Raw genomic sequence first — 16,251 nt, 5'->3', positions numbered from 1 at the left:
TAAAATCTAAAATTCCTCTCCATAAAGTGCAAAGACAAGGCACACACCAGGAAAAGTTACTTATAAAACATAAAACTAACAGAGTATATGTTTTAGCAGACAGAATCCATAAAGATCTCCCACAACCAGCCCAAAAGAAAAACGGACAAAGAATAAGCAAGTCACAAGAAGAGAAACACAAAGCCAGTAATGCAGATCAAAGCAACAAAGATTTATGCCAGCCACCCTCTATGCTTAGAGACACAGTAACTCTCATAAAACTATTGGTAAGACTGTAGTAATCATTTTGGAGAATGATATGACAATATCTAAAAAATGCACCCCTTCCCAAAAAATACCCCAAATTGAGTTCTAAGACAACTCTAGAGAAATTCTTACACAGGTATATTTATCTCTTGGTAAAAGAATACCTCATGTAGCACTATTTATAATGCAGAAAAATTAGAAATCTTTTAAATGTTTAAAAGGGATAAATAAATTCATTAAACTGTTCAGGGAAACATATAGTGTAAAAAGAACAAATATAAAAGTACATATTGGAAGGTCGCACACTAAAACCATGAGAGCAGGCTGCCTCTAGAAAGGGAAAGTGAGACAGAGGAATGGAAGTAGGAAATTTTGTCTGTACTATTGTCTCTCTTTTATTTATATATCTGGGTATAACTATACACATACATACACACACACCTTAAGTAAAAAATATAATCTCAATATTCGTTAATGCTGGGTAGTAGGTACTTAGGTTCATTAAATCATTCCCTGTACTATTCTCTCTGCTTCTAACTTAAAAAGAGGAAAATCAAGATACAGTATCCCAAATTATGTACATAAATTTCTTCCAGTTAATGAAGTCCAAGAGAAAAAAAATTCAGTAAACTGGCTGTAACGCTTAGCATCAACCCACAAGTCTAGTCAAATACTGAAAATGAAATTAGCATATCATTTGCTCTGTGACATTTTGAAGCTGTTTATATGTTTATAGTTACATCTTAAGCATTCTGTGATTTACTACTGAAAGGATAACTAGATTTTTGCAAAAATTAAAACCGCAGACAATACTGCAGAAAATAACCTATATCATTAATGTTATTTTCTGTTGCAGTAAGCTCCTCCACCCAGAAATATTTACATGCAGTGGTGAGCAAAACCTCCTTAAATATACAGTATTTGGCTCTTATGCACTTACTTCAGGAATCACATTTTGAAGCAAGTGATTATTTTTAAATTATTCTATAAAGACGTAAAGCAATATGGAATTTCTATAGTACATATTAAATTCTGAAGACTAAAGCCCTCGATGTGTAGGAGTTTAAACTACTCGTTAACAAAAACACGAGAGTGAGGGCTTCCCTGGTGGCGCAGTGGTTGGGAGTCCGCCTGCCGATGCAGGGGACACGGGTTCGTGCCCCGGTCTGGGAAGATCCCACATGCCGCGGAGCGGCTGGGCCCGTGAGCCATGGCCACTGAGCCTGTGCTCCGGAGCCTGTGCTCCGCAGGGGGAGAGGCCACAACAGTGAGAGGCCCGCCTACCGCAAAAAAAAAAAAAAAAAAACACGAGAGTGGGAGAAAGAACTTTCCCAATAATCTTCAACCTCAAAATTTTGTGGATAATACGAAAATCATGGGTCTAGGAATCAGGTGTATCAGGTTCAAATACCTTTGCAACAGAGTAACTGTAGTATTAGTTTCCTTCATCCCATCAAAATTTATAAATGCAAACCACGTGCTAAGCAATCAGGAATGTGCAAGACAAATAAAGAGCTTGCTTAATAAACCACTTCTAGTTCTCAGAATCAATTTGTAGAGTCGTGTTTAGCTCACCCAGTGCATTAGTACCAACCATGAGGTGAGACCCGGGGGCACCCTCCTTTCTCAGATGGCTGTGGACACATATTCATACATGAGAGCAACAACGAGCACTGTCCACTCCAGGGGAAGGACAAGCCAACCCAGACCACTGTTGCAGGGACCCTTGAGTTCGGCACAAAAAGAGCCTTAAGGACCAATTAAGTGTGTGGAGGAAGAAGTCAAGGAAGGCTTCACAGGGTAACACCAGAGCAAGTGTTCTCCTTTCAACAACTTCCCAAACAGATAAAGGGATCAGGTAAAGAGCCTGCTCTGCCAAGAGAACACGACGTACAGGAGCACAGAGACGAGTCTGTAAACGGTGTGCTGGGAGGATGGTGAGAAACGCAGTGAGTGCGCCCAGCCTGTGAAAGGCGAGCATGGGTAGCAGGGTAGAAAGTTCGAAGGGTCCTTAACAGTACAGAATGGTTTACCCTGCTCGCTTCCCGAGCATATTATCACCTGTTACCTTCAAAACGGTAACAGTTACTTAAATCATGCCTCCAGCACTAAACGTTAAGCCATTCAGACACAGAGACCGTGTCTGTATCCTTCAAAGCGTTTACCACAGCTGTTTCATTCAGGAAACATCTATCCGCACACTATGTGCCCAGAACTGCAGGGGCACGAAGATAAATCCGACCCAGAGGCCCCCGTCGTCCTTGGCTTAACCTCTCCAGGCTTCAGTTCTCCCACCTGAGAAATGAACGGGCTGAGCTACATGATGGATGACACTCTTTGCCAGCTCTGACATTCTAAGAGTCTCAAATTCAAAGCAGGAATGCAGGTATCAGACAAGAAAAATAAACTGTGAGCGATGGAGCCAAAAAACACAAGGAGTGAATTACATGAGCAGGAGTAAAGGCAGAGGCCAGGGCAGAGCAGGAGGCAGTGAGAAGAGGGTGGCCAGGCCCATCCGAGGAAAGAAAGGGAGGGACGGAATGTGTGCCCCACGCATCACACCGGACGTGATCTGGATGCCCTGGGAGAGCTAAAGGTGACCCTACAAATTGATGACAAGAAGAGTTATAACTAGTTTATTCAGAAGGGTCTTCAGTCTAGTAATTGTTGACAAAAATCTGCCATCTAGTGGCTTAAAGCTCCTTAAAGCCAAGGAAATGAATTTGAAATAATACAGCAAGAAACTCTTGTACGTTCCCTGTCCAATGACCAATGGGCTTGTGGCATACAACCAGCAAGGAAGGGGGAAAAGAAAAGGAAAGAAAGGAAAGAAAGGAAAAAGGAAAGAAGGAAAGAAAGAAAGAAGAAAAAAATTACATGCCCCCAAATTAAAAGTACTTAAGACCATGCCTGGCAAAGTAAGGGCTCAAAAACTGTTACCTACTACCTTCACAGCTAGAAGCCGTTCTTCTCTTGGGATCACAGAAATGTTCCCAATTTTAATTCATTCTAATTTGATCTTAAATATTCTTTGCTACAAAAATCTTACTAGTTCAATATTAAAAATTCTGTTCATCTGGGATTTCTTGAATGTCTCTGCCCCTGTTGCCATCCCTCACTCCACAGCTGATGACAATGATCATCATCTAAAAACTTAATTCCCTCCCCATCATTACGATGGATTTAGGCAACTTCACTGCAAAAGCACAATATAATATGTTCAGCATCCCTCTGTCTGATCCATTCCATGTCTACTTTGAATCCTGATTTCAGAACAGTCCAGGTTCTGAAACCAAATTCTCACCTTCTGTTTCAATACCAATAGTTTAATTTTTGAAGTCTTTCTCAAACTTGTTCTCTCAGGAAACTAAGTCTTGTCTTTGAACCCTACCTCCCCCCACTGAATCCTGCTAACTGTTGCCTGCCAGCTGTCCCCGACAATGAACTTCCATAATGCCTGCTACCAAACTCCCTGCCACAATTTTGCTCTGTTAAATGCTACCTAGTAGTCTATACTAGATGTCCTTGGTACTTGAGCAGCTTGCTAAAATCACCATCTACTGGCTGTGCCCAATGCAGTGCAGCAAAATGTGGTCCAAAAAGAATGACGACGTGAGGTTACAGAGCTAATAAGTAGCACAGATTTCCTGTCTCCTAATCCAGTACACATTCTATCATATCACAAATATATTTTCTTTAATTTTCTAATTGTTTATAAAACAAAATTAATAGCATATATGTGGAATCTGAAAAAATTGGTATAGATGATCTTATTTACAAAGCAGAAATAGAGACACAGACATAGAGAACAAATGTATGGATACCAAGGGGGAAGGCGGGGGTGGGATGAATTGGGAGATTGAGATTGACATATATAACTATTGATACTATGTATAAGACAGATAACTAATGAGAACCTACTGTATAGCACAGAGAACTCTACTCAGTGCTCTGTGGTGACCTAAATGGGAAGGAAATCCAAAGAAGAGGGGATATTTGTATACGTATAGCTGATTCACTTTGCTGTACAGTAGAAACTAACACACTGTAAAGCAACTATACTCCAATAAAAATTTTAAAAAAACAAAATTAAGCATCATTCCTTAATTCCTATAAAATAACCTAAGATAACTCAATAGTCTTCTTTCAACTCTCTACTCCTAAGAGAGATCCACAACAGCTAGCATCACTCCAAGTATAAGAAGAAATTCAATCTGGCCCAAGTTACTTCTTAAAATCGCACTTCCATAAATTTTGCAGAGGGATTATGGAGTAGTCCTTAAAATCAGGGGGGGAAAACATATAACCCAAGTACAAAATATCTTGCTTAAGATTAATGAAATTCACTGACATATAAAGTTATCAGGTTAAACTACAACCAAAACAACTCGGTAGGGGGGTGAATGGAGAGAGAGCGAGAGGGAGGGAGGGAGGTTGGTTGATTTACCAGCTGAAGAGATTAAAAACTTTATTAAGGCCTACAAAGGCCCATTTAAATGTAACTGTAACATAATGAGAACTAGCCCCTCCTATCAAAGAATCTCCAAAGAGAGGACTGACTGATGGATTAAAGCTGATTGCCAAATAATTCAATTTTTCTCCGTGGTTGGCAAAAAAAAAGTCAAACTAATAAAGACGACTGTCTTCTTAAAAGACAGCCAGGTGGAGGCTGCTAAGGACCAAGATATTTCTGAGTCACACGTGTCTACCTATCTGTAACATATCCTGGATAAAAGCAGATCACAGGATATGGCCAAGACTCTCCACTTCCCTGCCTCCCCAGAAACAAATGTCTGTGGGAAAAAAAAAAAAAGAAAAATCAGTCTGTGAAGCTCAGCGAGTCCCTTAATTCACACCTAAGGACTTTCACATCCGCCAAGACAATGCAGCTTTCTGTGCAGACAACAGCACCTCTTCATTTCTCTTCAAAAACCCAACCTGAACTCAAGAAAAGAAGAATTTTCTCACAGTGGAGGAATGAGAATTCTAAAGGCAACATGAAAAGCTCCTTAATATAAGTTAATACACTCGATTACTGACATTCATACTTCCAGCTACAAGGCTGTGCACTAATCTCTCAAATGTCAACAGCCCCTACGTTATCAAAGGCTGAACACACTCTCTCACTGCAGTGGAAGATAATTTACAAGGATCGGGACTGCAGTACTCATTCCTTTTCTAGAAGCAATCCTTCATGAAATTATTAATCTTATCTAGCTATAGGGCTTATGAAAAACTTCCTCATGTAATTTATACCCAACTGCTCCTCCAGCTGTCAACAGAGTGTATCATTTACACATCACTGCCCTGATTCTCACAGAATATATATGACCTTAGGAACCAGAGAGAAATATGGGCAATTTTATGGCAATGTAATGGCTATAAAGGCCCACTGATTAGCTTCCAAAAGCATCTCACAGGTCTAGATGGATCTTACACCTTATAAGAGGAGAACAAAATTTACCTATGCCCTTGGCTGAACCTTTAAGTAGGGCACTCTCAACACTATCTCCTCCACAAGATATAATTTAAACATTTGTGGGACCGATGGACATTTCCCTAGACAGGGGTGATGTATGAAGAAGAGATCGTGGCCCCCTATGCATACTCTACTGCACCCCGTCCCATTCTATGCCCAAGACTGTTTTCCTTCCATTTTGTGCCAGTGGAGTCATCATCACGCCTCCTGAGAGCTCATTCACACGAAAAACATTTTTGATCCCCCCACTAAGTACTAGTTATTTATTTGGAATACCTCCTTTATCCCATGAGTGTAAAGGACTCATATTTAAAATGCTGAGGGACTTCCCTGGTGGCGCAGTGGTTAAGAATCTGCCTGCCAATGCAGGGGACACGGGTTCAAGCCCTGGTCCGGGAAGATCCCACATGCCGTGCAGCAACTAAGCCCGGGCGCCACAACTACTGAGCCTGTGCTCTAGAGCCTGCGAGCCACAACTACTGAGCCCATGTGCCGCAACTACTGAGCCCGCGTGCTGCAACTACTGAAGCCCACATGCCTAGAGCCCGTGTTCCACAACAAGAGAAGCCACCACAATGAGAAGCCTGCGAACCACAACGAAGAGTAGCCCCTGCTCGCCGCAACTAGAGAAAGCCCGCATGCAGCAACAAAGACCCAACACAGCCAAAAATAATAAATTAAAAAAAAAAAAAGAAGATGACTGCAACAATATTACGGACATTAGGATAACTATACACAAGGGGAGGAAATAAAGAAACCAAAATAAAAATCAGAATGGACTTCTTCTCTCTGAAACTGTGCCAAGACTTCTACATCCACCTAATACTCCACCAAATATGAGAGCAAACATTTGCTTACCTGTGCCCCGGATGGTAAATAGCTGTGTTGATTCCATGAGGATAATGACTACTGAAGCTGAAACAGTGACTCTCTTGATAGCTCTGATTTGTTCCAACACTACATTCAAGAAGGTAAATAAGAAATAAATACCATTAAACCACAGTGAGATACCACTAAATACCCATTAAAATGTTTAAAATTAAAAAGATAGACACCACCAAATACTGCTGAGGATATAAAACTACCAGAACTCTGATAAATTATTAGCAGGAATATGAATGATATAACCACTTTGAAAAAGCTCTGGCAATTTCTTATAAAACCAAACTATCTACCCTATGACTCAGCAATTCCACTCAAAGATATTGACCCAACAGAAATGAAAGCATATATCCATAAAGACTTGTACAGGGACTTCCCTGGTGGTCCAGCAGTTAAGACTCTGTGCTCCCAATGCAGGGGGCCCGGGGTTCGATCCCTGGTCAGGGAACTAAATCCTGCATGCCTCAAAGAAGATCCCACATGCGGCAATGAAGATCCCATGTGTTGCAACTAAGACCCAGCATAGCCAAATAAATAAATAAATATTTTTTAAAAAAAGACTTGTACAAGATTAGTCATAGCAGCCTTATTCATGAAACCAGAAACTCAGAGGTCCATCAATAGAAGAATGGATAAACAAATCATGAGTGTTATGGACTGAAGGTTTGTGACGCCCATAGATTGAATGTCTGTATACCCCCAAATTCATACAAGACCGTAATGCCAATGTGATGGTACTTGGAGGAGGAGTCTTTGGGATCTATTAGGTAGGGCAAAAGAAAGGAACCCTCATGAATGCGATTAGTGTCCTTATAAGAAGAGGCTGGAGAGCTAACTAGCTCTCTTTCCACCATGTGAGGATTCAAGGAGAAGTCGGCAGTCTGCAACCCAGAAGAGGGCTCTCACCAGAACCTGACCATGCTGGCACCCTGATCTCAGACTTCCAGCTTCCAGAACCATCAGAAATAAATTTCTGTTGTTGATAAGCCACCCAGTTTATGGTATTCTGTTACAGCAACCCAAACTAAGACAAATGAGATATTCATACAATGAAATACTAATCAGCCATAAAAAGAATAAATTACAGATACATGTAAAAATAAGGATGAATCTCAAGATAAGCTGAATGAAAGAAGACTTAGACAAAGGAGTACATACTCTATGAGTCCATTAACGTAAATCACTAGAACAGGCAAAACTAATCTGTGATGGAAAAAAATTATAAACAGCAGTTGCTCTGAGGGTGGGTGTGGACAAAGATTTACTGGGAAGAGGCATGAGGGAACTTAATAGCATGATGGTAATATTTTGTATCTTGACAGGGGTTTGACTTGCACAAGTGTATGCATTCGTCATAACTCATAACTGGCTGGTACACTTAAGTGCATTTCCCTGTATGCAAATTTTATTTCAAATGAAAGAAAACTATAAGCAAATATTGAACTTGAATTAATGAACTTTAATTAATGATATGCATGCTAAAGTATATATGTACTGACTCTGAAATATATTTTAAAAAAGAACTGATTAATGGCCAGATAGAAAGATGGGTCAAAATACGACACAGTAAGTATAGTAAAATGCTAAATAGAATTTAAGTGGAGGTATATGAGAGTTCACTATAAAAGTCTTTCAACCTTCCTTTTATATTTGCAATTTTTCATAATAAAATGCTAAAAAGAAAAAAAAAGCACCAAAATCTGACACTAAAGCAGAGAAATAAACATTATTTCAAACAGGACATCCCAAATAAAGTGCATTTTTACCTTACAAGGTAGCTTCTAAGTTCTCCTCGGTAATTGATGACCAAGAGTTCTGCAGACCACTGTGCACTTGCTTTATACTCTAAAAATATCAACCCAGCAATGGCATAGCTCAGATCACCTGCTAAACTAGATGCCTGTGAAAGAGCAGGAAATTAAGTTACTAAAAAGATACTAGATAGAAGTTAACATATGTATAATTGAAGGATATTCAAGACACTAGCCTTGCCAGGTATCCTTTAAGTAAGATAGCCCAGAATTGATCGTTATGTGAAGAATCATGTAAGCCAAAGTGCCTAGAACTAGACACCCAACTCTAGACCAGCCCTCCCCCAACCACAGGCTGGAACCACAGCAGCCTCTTTGGGTGAGATGTTCACCTAGTAGGTGAATTTCTGTTCAGACTATGCTTCCATTGCAAAAAAAGAAGAAAAAAAAAAACCTAATGCTATCATTCCGCCTCAAAGAATTCTACGATACAGAATTCAGACATAAGCTCTCAAATGTTAATTTCCACTGCCAGTAGTAACCAACGCTAAAAAAAAAAAAAAGAAAGAAAGAAAGAAAAATGCCTCCAGTTACTTCCATTTGCCTAATCAGCAATTTAAAGGGAAGGACACTTAAAGCACTCACTCAATGCCAGCCTTTTTCTATCAATTAAATATCAGGCTGTATTTGCTGAGGATCTGGAGGGCATGTGCACCTTAGCTCACATAGTGAAGCACATAATGAAGTTTCCTACCCTGAATGGCTCCTCATTGTCTAGAGCCGCTCAATAAAACAGGGCAGCCACATGTAGCTGCTGAACACTTGATACATGGCTAGTCCAAATTGAAATATGCTATAAATATAAAAATACACGCCAAATATCAAGGACTTAGTACCAAAGAACGTGAAATATTTCATTAATCATTTTTACACTGTCATTTCAACATGTAATCATTTTAGATATGTTGTAATAAATAAAATATCAAATAAATTTCACCTGCTGAACTTAATGTTACTAAAAAATTTTTAATTACACACGTGATCACACATATAGCTCACATTACATTTCTATTAGATGCTGCTAGTCTAGAAAACAGTAACTCAGCCTACTTAGTTTGGTTCCCCAGAACTTCTATACCAGGAGCCCAATGTACTTTTTCAAGTTTTTCCACTCATTTCTGAACAAAAATCATTCTCTATATCCTTGGTTCTCACTCCTAGCTTCTCATTAGAATCAGCTGAAAGACTGGCAACATTATTAAAGTCCAGGGCTCACTCAGATCAATTAAGTCTGACTCTCTGTGGGGGGAGCCTGGGCAATCCAGCAATTTGATTAGTTTTTCTTTTTCTTTTCTTTATAAAGCTTTGCAGGTGATTCTAAGACGCAGCCAGAGTTAGAACCACCGTTCTACCTGCCCCTTTATTTTGTTCACTTGAGGAAGGAGGATACAAAGTAAAGAGCCCCGAATTCCTAAAAGAGACGCCAATTAACTGGATTACCACGGGAAAAGTCATTTTACTTCCTCACAATTTATGCTCTCTGAACTGTAAAATGAGGATAATAAGTACCCTATCTACTCAAAGGGTGTTGTGAATATTAAACAGGAATGTATATCAAAGTCATTAATAAAGTACAAAGCACTATACAAATATAAGTTATTACCACCATTCATTTTTTTCTCCACTCTCCATTTCAGTTTCTATCCCTTTAGGGTAACAAATTCTAACTCCTCCCAGGCTGGTTCTGTTGCAAAGGCCCACTGACTTCTTTCCTTCACTGGAACTTTACAACAGCTTTCTGCACCTCTCTTAGTATTTACTTACTACCATCTTATAATAATGGTAGATTATGTCTGGATAGTGCATTACAAAATGCAAAGAATAAATATTTAACGTACAGATCTCTAACTAGATCTAAGCATCTTAAGTTTACAGCTTATCATTCTGATTTACATTTATAGTTCCTCTCTCATCACATTCATTCATTCAAGTACCTATACATGAAAGGTAGTCCAAAAAAATATGTTTTCGGGCTTCCCTGGTGGCGCAGTGGTTGAGAGTCCGCCTGCTGATGGAGGGGATGCGGGTTCGTGCCCCGGGCCGGGAAGATCCCACATGCCGTGGAGTGGCTGGGCCCGTGAGCCATGGCCGCTGAGCCTGCTCATCCGGAGCCTGTGCTCCGGAACGGGAGAGGCCACAACAGTGAGAGGCCCGTGTACCGCAAAAAAAAAAAAAAAAAAAAAAAAAAAAAAAATATATATATATATATATGTTTTCAGTTTAAGGTATGTACATACCGGAATTATAACAAAGAGTTCACTTCCCATGAGATCAAATACTCTCACAGTTCCCGTGCTTTCGGCATAGGCCAGCAGGGTGCAATCGTAACTCCATGCCACACGTCTCCACTGGGGTTTTGGGTCTTTTGGAACTAGAATGAAAAGGAAAGAAGTGCTTTTAACATAATCAAGATAGTTAATACTTATAGTTCCTGCAGCTAAAGAGAGTATTCAAGTATGACATCTCTAAAACTCCTGTTCAGTAGAAAAGAACAGCTCCCAGAAAGCCACTTCAAGTAAGAGTGGGAAATGTAAACCGTGACAAGCCTTGCCCCACTTACTTCAGAAGCAAAGCCTACTGACACCAGTGGTCTGCTGAATGCTGAGCAAGCCCTCATCTGGAAAAGGCTCAGGAATGATATACCTCAAAATACTTATGAAATTACGAGAGATCAAAAGCATAAAGATTAAGCAGAAAACTATTCCAATCCAGTGAGTTAAGTTCCTCCAAAAAAAAAAAAAAACTCAAAATTTCAATGGAGATCTTTTAGATATGTATTTCAAATATAGATGGTAAAGAAAAACAAAGTGGGATTATACTGACACAGAATTCGAAAGAGAAAAGAATACATATGTATATTAGGCAACTGAATCAGGAACTGTTCTCAATGAATTACAAAATCATAAGATTTTTGAGAATCAACACCTTAATAATCCAACACCGGTATTTTCTTCTGTTCTGAATTTTTTCAGTACAACAATAGAAAGGCTACCAGCTGCAAAAGAGAAAGGGGCTGTGAAACTCTAAACTGTTTTAGGTTTGTCTGAGGTTTCTGATGTTTCCTTTGCTCCTGTTTCCCCTTATTAGAATCCCAGAACTGAAGAGCCAGGTAGGACCCGTGCCTTCCCTTTACCAGCAAAAATTCCAAATGATTAGGAGCCTCAAGGTGACACCAGGAGTCACGATCAGAACAAACCCAGAACGTAAGCATGCTGCCTTCCCGCGCAGTGTGCACTGCATTACAACACACGGCCCCTCAGTCAGAGCCTGGATTTAGCCTGAGGATTACTGACCCAGAAATGTTTCTGAAATTTATTGCCTTCTCTCTATTCCTCTGCTAATGTCGCAATTCAGGCTTCATCATCTCTGGCTTAGACTCTCATGACAGCCTCCTAACGGGTCTTCCCACCTTCAGGCTCTTCCCCTCTAATCCTTCCTCAATAGTACCCAAAATTATCTTTGTAAAAGGGAAAGATGAAGAGATCACATCTTTCCCCTGCTTTAAAATCCCTGATGTTTATCCATTTCCAAAAAAATCAAGTCCAAACTCCTCCACAGGCATGAAAGGCCCTTCACCAATGGTCCCATCAGAGCTTTCCAATTCACCTCCCGCCCTTCCTCCATCATACACCTAATAGCCCACCAATAACACAACCACCTGGCAAACAAACCAGGCATACTCCAGTCTGTGTCTTTCATGCACATTGTTGCTTCTACCTAGAATGTTCATCTCCAATGCTACTCCAAGGGTACTTGTTTGTTAAACCATCTGTGGTAACAACTGTCACCTCTTCCTTCTTTGACACTCTTCAAAACTGACTGCCCTCCTCTATGTGCCCCCAAATATGCTGTACAAAAGTCTCTCATAGTACTTAGCACATCAGACGATGTTGTTTACATGATTATCTCCCCCACAAGTCTCTGAGACAATGTCTCACTCAACACTGCCATCCCAGGACCTGGAACAGAAAGTGATTAACGTTTCACTAATGAGCAAAGCCCCAGCCTCTCAGAAAAATCTATAGTAACGGGGTAAGGTAATGCTAAGGGTTTACCATTCCTCAGGGACTAACAATTAAACGTCAATTATATAACTGAAGTCTTCTCTCCACCTAACAGAGGTACTGTAGAATTTAAACCCCCCTCATCTCTGCAATATATGTAAAATATGTTCTGTATATGGGAAAAGTATACCAGATGTCAATGAGTTGCTTCATTTTGACTATTTTTTAAAGGTAAAAAGCATGCCAAAAAAAGCCAAGAGAGGCCCCTGAACACAGGAGGGTCTAGGGAATTTTATTAACGCCTAATGAAATACTGCATACACTTTGGAAACGCAATTTTTTAAAGGGGAATAAAATGAAGAAAAAGATCAGTTCTCTGTCGTCAGCTTTAAAAAACAATGAAACTTGGAAGTAAACTTAAGCACAAATGATAAACAACAGAATACTTCAAGACCCACAAATGCACAGATGCTACACAAACACCAGCAAGAGGACAATTTAATGCCCTGAAAAATATTCATGTTCTAAAGAAACACAGCAACATGTTTCCATTGTCTCTGTTTTACCTCTGATAACATCTTTCCTCTTCATTTTGATAGGAGGATAAATAGATTTATGTACTACCTTCCGTATCTGTCTGAAGTAAGTTCCACCTGAAGGGACTTTGTTTTTACTATTACTTCCAGTTATAACCAGCAGCTCCAGAAAACTCAGCATGTGTTTTGACCCAGATAAAGATATGTTTTCATTACAAGAGAAGATTTCACATAACAATGTGAAAGTAAAGACATTATCATCAGATTTTTCCAGCACCCTGTGTGGTTTTGGAGAGGAATGAACAGCACAGATTTGTACAAAGCCAGTGTCAACGGAGTTTTCTGAAAAGTATTCAAACGGGCTGATGATGAAGTTGACCAGCAGTGTGACAACTGCCACGTTGCTGGTGAAACCATTTACAGCCGCGCTCACCCTGCACTGGCTGCGGGCCCTTCAACCTGCCCCACTGCCGAGCTGGCTTCCACCTCAGAGCTCCTGCCAGTGCCGTCTGCTCTGCCTGGAATACTCTTCCCCGAACCTGTCCCTGGCTCTTCCATCTTTCACGTCTCAATTTAAACCTTGCTTGCTTAGGCAGTGTGCTCCGACCACCCTGTCTAAGCAGCCTCGAGGCCCCGTTGATCTTCTCCATTCCAATGAGTTCATGTCTTTCACAGCTCTTATCCCAAATCAGTATATATTTGTCTACTTTTTATTGTCTGCCTTATGCATTAAACTATAAATTCCAAAATCTCAGGTGCTGTGTCCGTATTGTTCATAACTTTATCACCAGCATTTCGTACTCGGCTGGGACACAACAGCACTCAAGTGCTAAAGGAGCACACTTCAATCCAGTGCTCATGTACCCAAATTAGAAATGGAAAAGGGAAAAAATTACAAATAAGGAATACCGGGTTTTATTCTCAGTGCTGCCATAAAACAGCTGGGTGTGACCATGGGACAATCACCAAGGGTTCAATGAACACTCTCTCCCAAACGTTCTTTGACTTTTACATCAAGAACCAGTGAGCAAGAGCAAACTAGTGGTGCTAAAAGCCATGCAGAGGAGCTAAGTATTTAAATGTTTGAAATTAAAGTGTTAGTAGAAGATATGAGAAAATTTTTACAATCCTAGAATAAGAAAGGTGAAAGCATACAAAACTTGGAAGTTATAAAGGAAAAAAAATGAAAAATGCAGTTACCAAAAAAAAAAAAATGCTCCATGGAAAAAAAAGACACTATAACACATTTAAAAGACAAATGGATTGGGAAAAATATTTGCAACATATATGACAAAGGGTAACATTCATACTATATAGAAATAATAAGGAAATAGTCAAGTAAGAAAATAGTCAATAAGGAAAAGTCAAATAATCCAAGAGGAATATAGTCAAAAGGATATGATCTAACAATTCACACACACACACACAAAAAATAGCAACTTAACATATGCCCTACCATATAACTAAACATATGCAAATTGGAAATGAGATGCTTTTTGCCCTCTGCCTAACCTGATGAATATTTTAGAAACAGGTAACATACGGTGCTGACAATGGAGAAAAGAAATAGCTTTATAATCATACCTTTTACATGGTTGTATAATAAGTATAACTTTCAGGAAGGAAGCATGGCAGTAGCTACATTTTGTGTACTACATCCATGGACAAACAGGATGTCTTTTCCAGTGCTGTTAGAGGGGGAAAGGGACAAAGATGGGAAGAGAAAGAATAAAACAAGCCACTGTACACAATCTAAATTTCTACTAAGAGGGGAATAGATAAATAAAACGTGGTTCACATTCTCACAATGGAACGCTGTGGCTTCATTTAAAAGACTGGATTACACCTGTGCACACTGACTGGGAAAGACATCATCAATACAGTAAGTGTGGGAGCAAGCTGAAGAACAAAATACATAAGATGATCTTGTTTTTTTACCTACAAAAAGTCAATCCATCTATGTACAGGTTCATATAAGCAAAGAAGGCTTTATATGAAACCATTAATATAAGTTTCTACGAAGAATGCAAATTGAGAAGATAAAACAATCTTTTTGTTACTTCTGCATTGTTTGAATTTGTTCAAAGTATGTACTGCTTTTGTAATTAAAAGAAAAAAAAAAAACCCAGAGAAACTACTTTCAGACTAGGCTGCCCACCACAGCCTAAAATGAGAGACTAAGTTAGGAAATTTTATTTGAATTTTAAATAATGTCCATAAATTTTGCAAATGTGATGAAATCTATGAATCCACTGATCTTAGAGGCTCAATAAACCTAAAGCAGGAAAACCAGAAAAAAATCAAGTCACATAACCAAATTTCTGAAATCAATGAAAAAGAGAAAATCTTACAAGCAGCTAGAAAAAAAAAGACACATTACCTACAGAAACGATAACAGCAATGACTGCTGATTTCTCATCAAAACAATGCAATGATATTTTTAAACAGCTGAAAGAAAAAAAAAGGTCAACCTGGAATTCTATATCCAGAGAAAATATTTTACAAAAATGAAGGCAAAAATCAAAGATGGTTTCAGACCAACAATAAGGGAATTTATCAACAGACCTGCATTATAAGAAATATTAAATAATTTCTTCAAGTTGAAGGAAAACACTATCAAATGGAAACTTTTACAGAAAGAAAAAGGTGAAAAGTAACAGAAATGGAAAATAGAAGGAAAAATAAAAGATTTACCCTTGTTTTTTAATTCCTTAAAAAGTTACCTGACAAAAATAATAATATAAATAATATATTGTGGCAGTTTAGCATTTATAAAAAGTTTGACAACAGTACAAAGGAATAGGAGGGAATGGATGTACACTGTGTAATAAAATAATTTTTAAATGCACATTGTAACCCCCAGAACAAATGCTAAAAGGAAACAGAGAAGAGATAGGACAAATAGAAAAATAAGAAGGTAAAACCTAACCAGTCCAATAATTGCATTAACTGTAAATGTTCTATTAATCTCCAAAATATACAAGCAGCTCATGCAGCTCAATATCAAAAAAACAAACAACCCAATCCAAAAACGGGCAGAAGACCTAAACAGACATTTCTCCAAAGAAGATACACAGATTGCCAGCAAACACATGAAAGGATGCTCAACATCACTAATCATTAGAGAAATGCAAATCAAAACTACAATGAGGTATCACCTCACACTAGTCAGAATGTCCATCATCAAAAAATCTACAAACAATAAATGCTGGAGAGGGTGTGGAGAAAAGGGAACCTGCTTGCACTGTTGGTGGGAATGTAAATTGATACAGCCACTATGGAGAACAGTATGG

The 16,251-nt window shown here is 39.1% G+C and overlaps 1 protein-coding gene across 3 annotated transcripts in view; it reads right to left on the bottom strand.

The window, feature by feature from the left end:
- NBAS (NBAS subunit of NRZ tethering complex) overlaps positions 1 to 16,251 on the bottom strand; it is a gene marked incomplete at its 5' end in the record, with an annotated part of 354,840 nt that overhangs the window by 312,371 nt on the left and 26,218 nt on the right. For all 3 annotated transcript variants that reach the window (XM_079721535.1, XM_079721536.1, XM_079721537.1), the window contains 3 exons: positions 6,584 to 6,682; positions 8,374 to 8,507; positions 10,656 to 10,789. In XM_079721535.1, coding sequence (XP_079577661.1) covers positions 6,584 to 6,682; positions 8,374 to 8,507; positions 10,656 to 10,789 — 367 coding nt within the window. The remainder of the gene's footprint in view (positions 1 to 6,583; positions 6,683 to 8,373; positions 8,508 to 10,655; positions 10,790 to 16,251) is intronic.

This window comes from Hyperoodon ampullatus (genome assembly GCF_949752795.1).
Source record: "Hyperoodon ampullatus genome assembly, chromosome: 15".
In the NCBI taxonomy this organism is placed as follows: Eukaryota; Metazoa; Chordata; class Mammalia; order Artiodactyla; family Ziphiidae; genus Hyperoodon; species Hyperoodon ampullatus.
The sequence above is the reverse complement of the archived record's forward strand: the minus strand, read 5'-3'. Positions and strand labels throughout refer to the sequence as shown.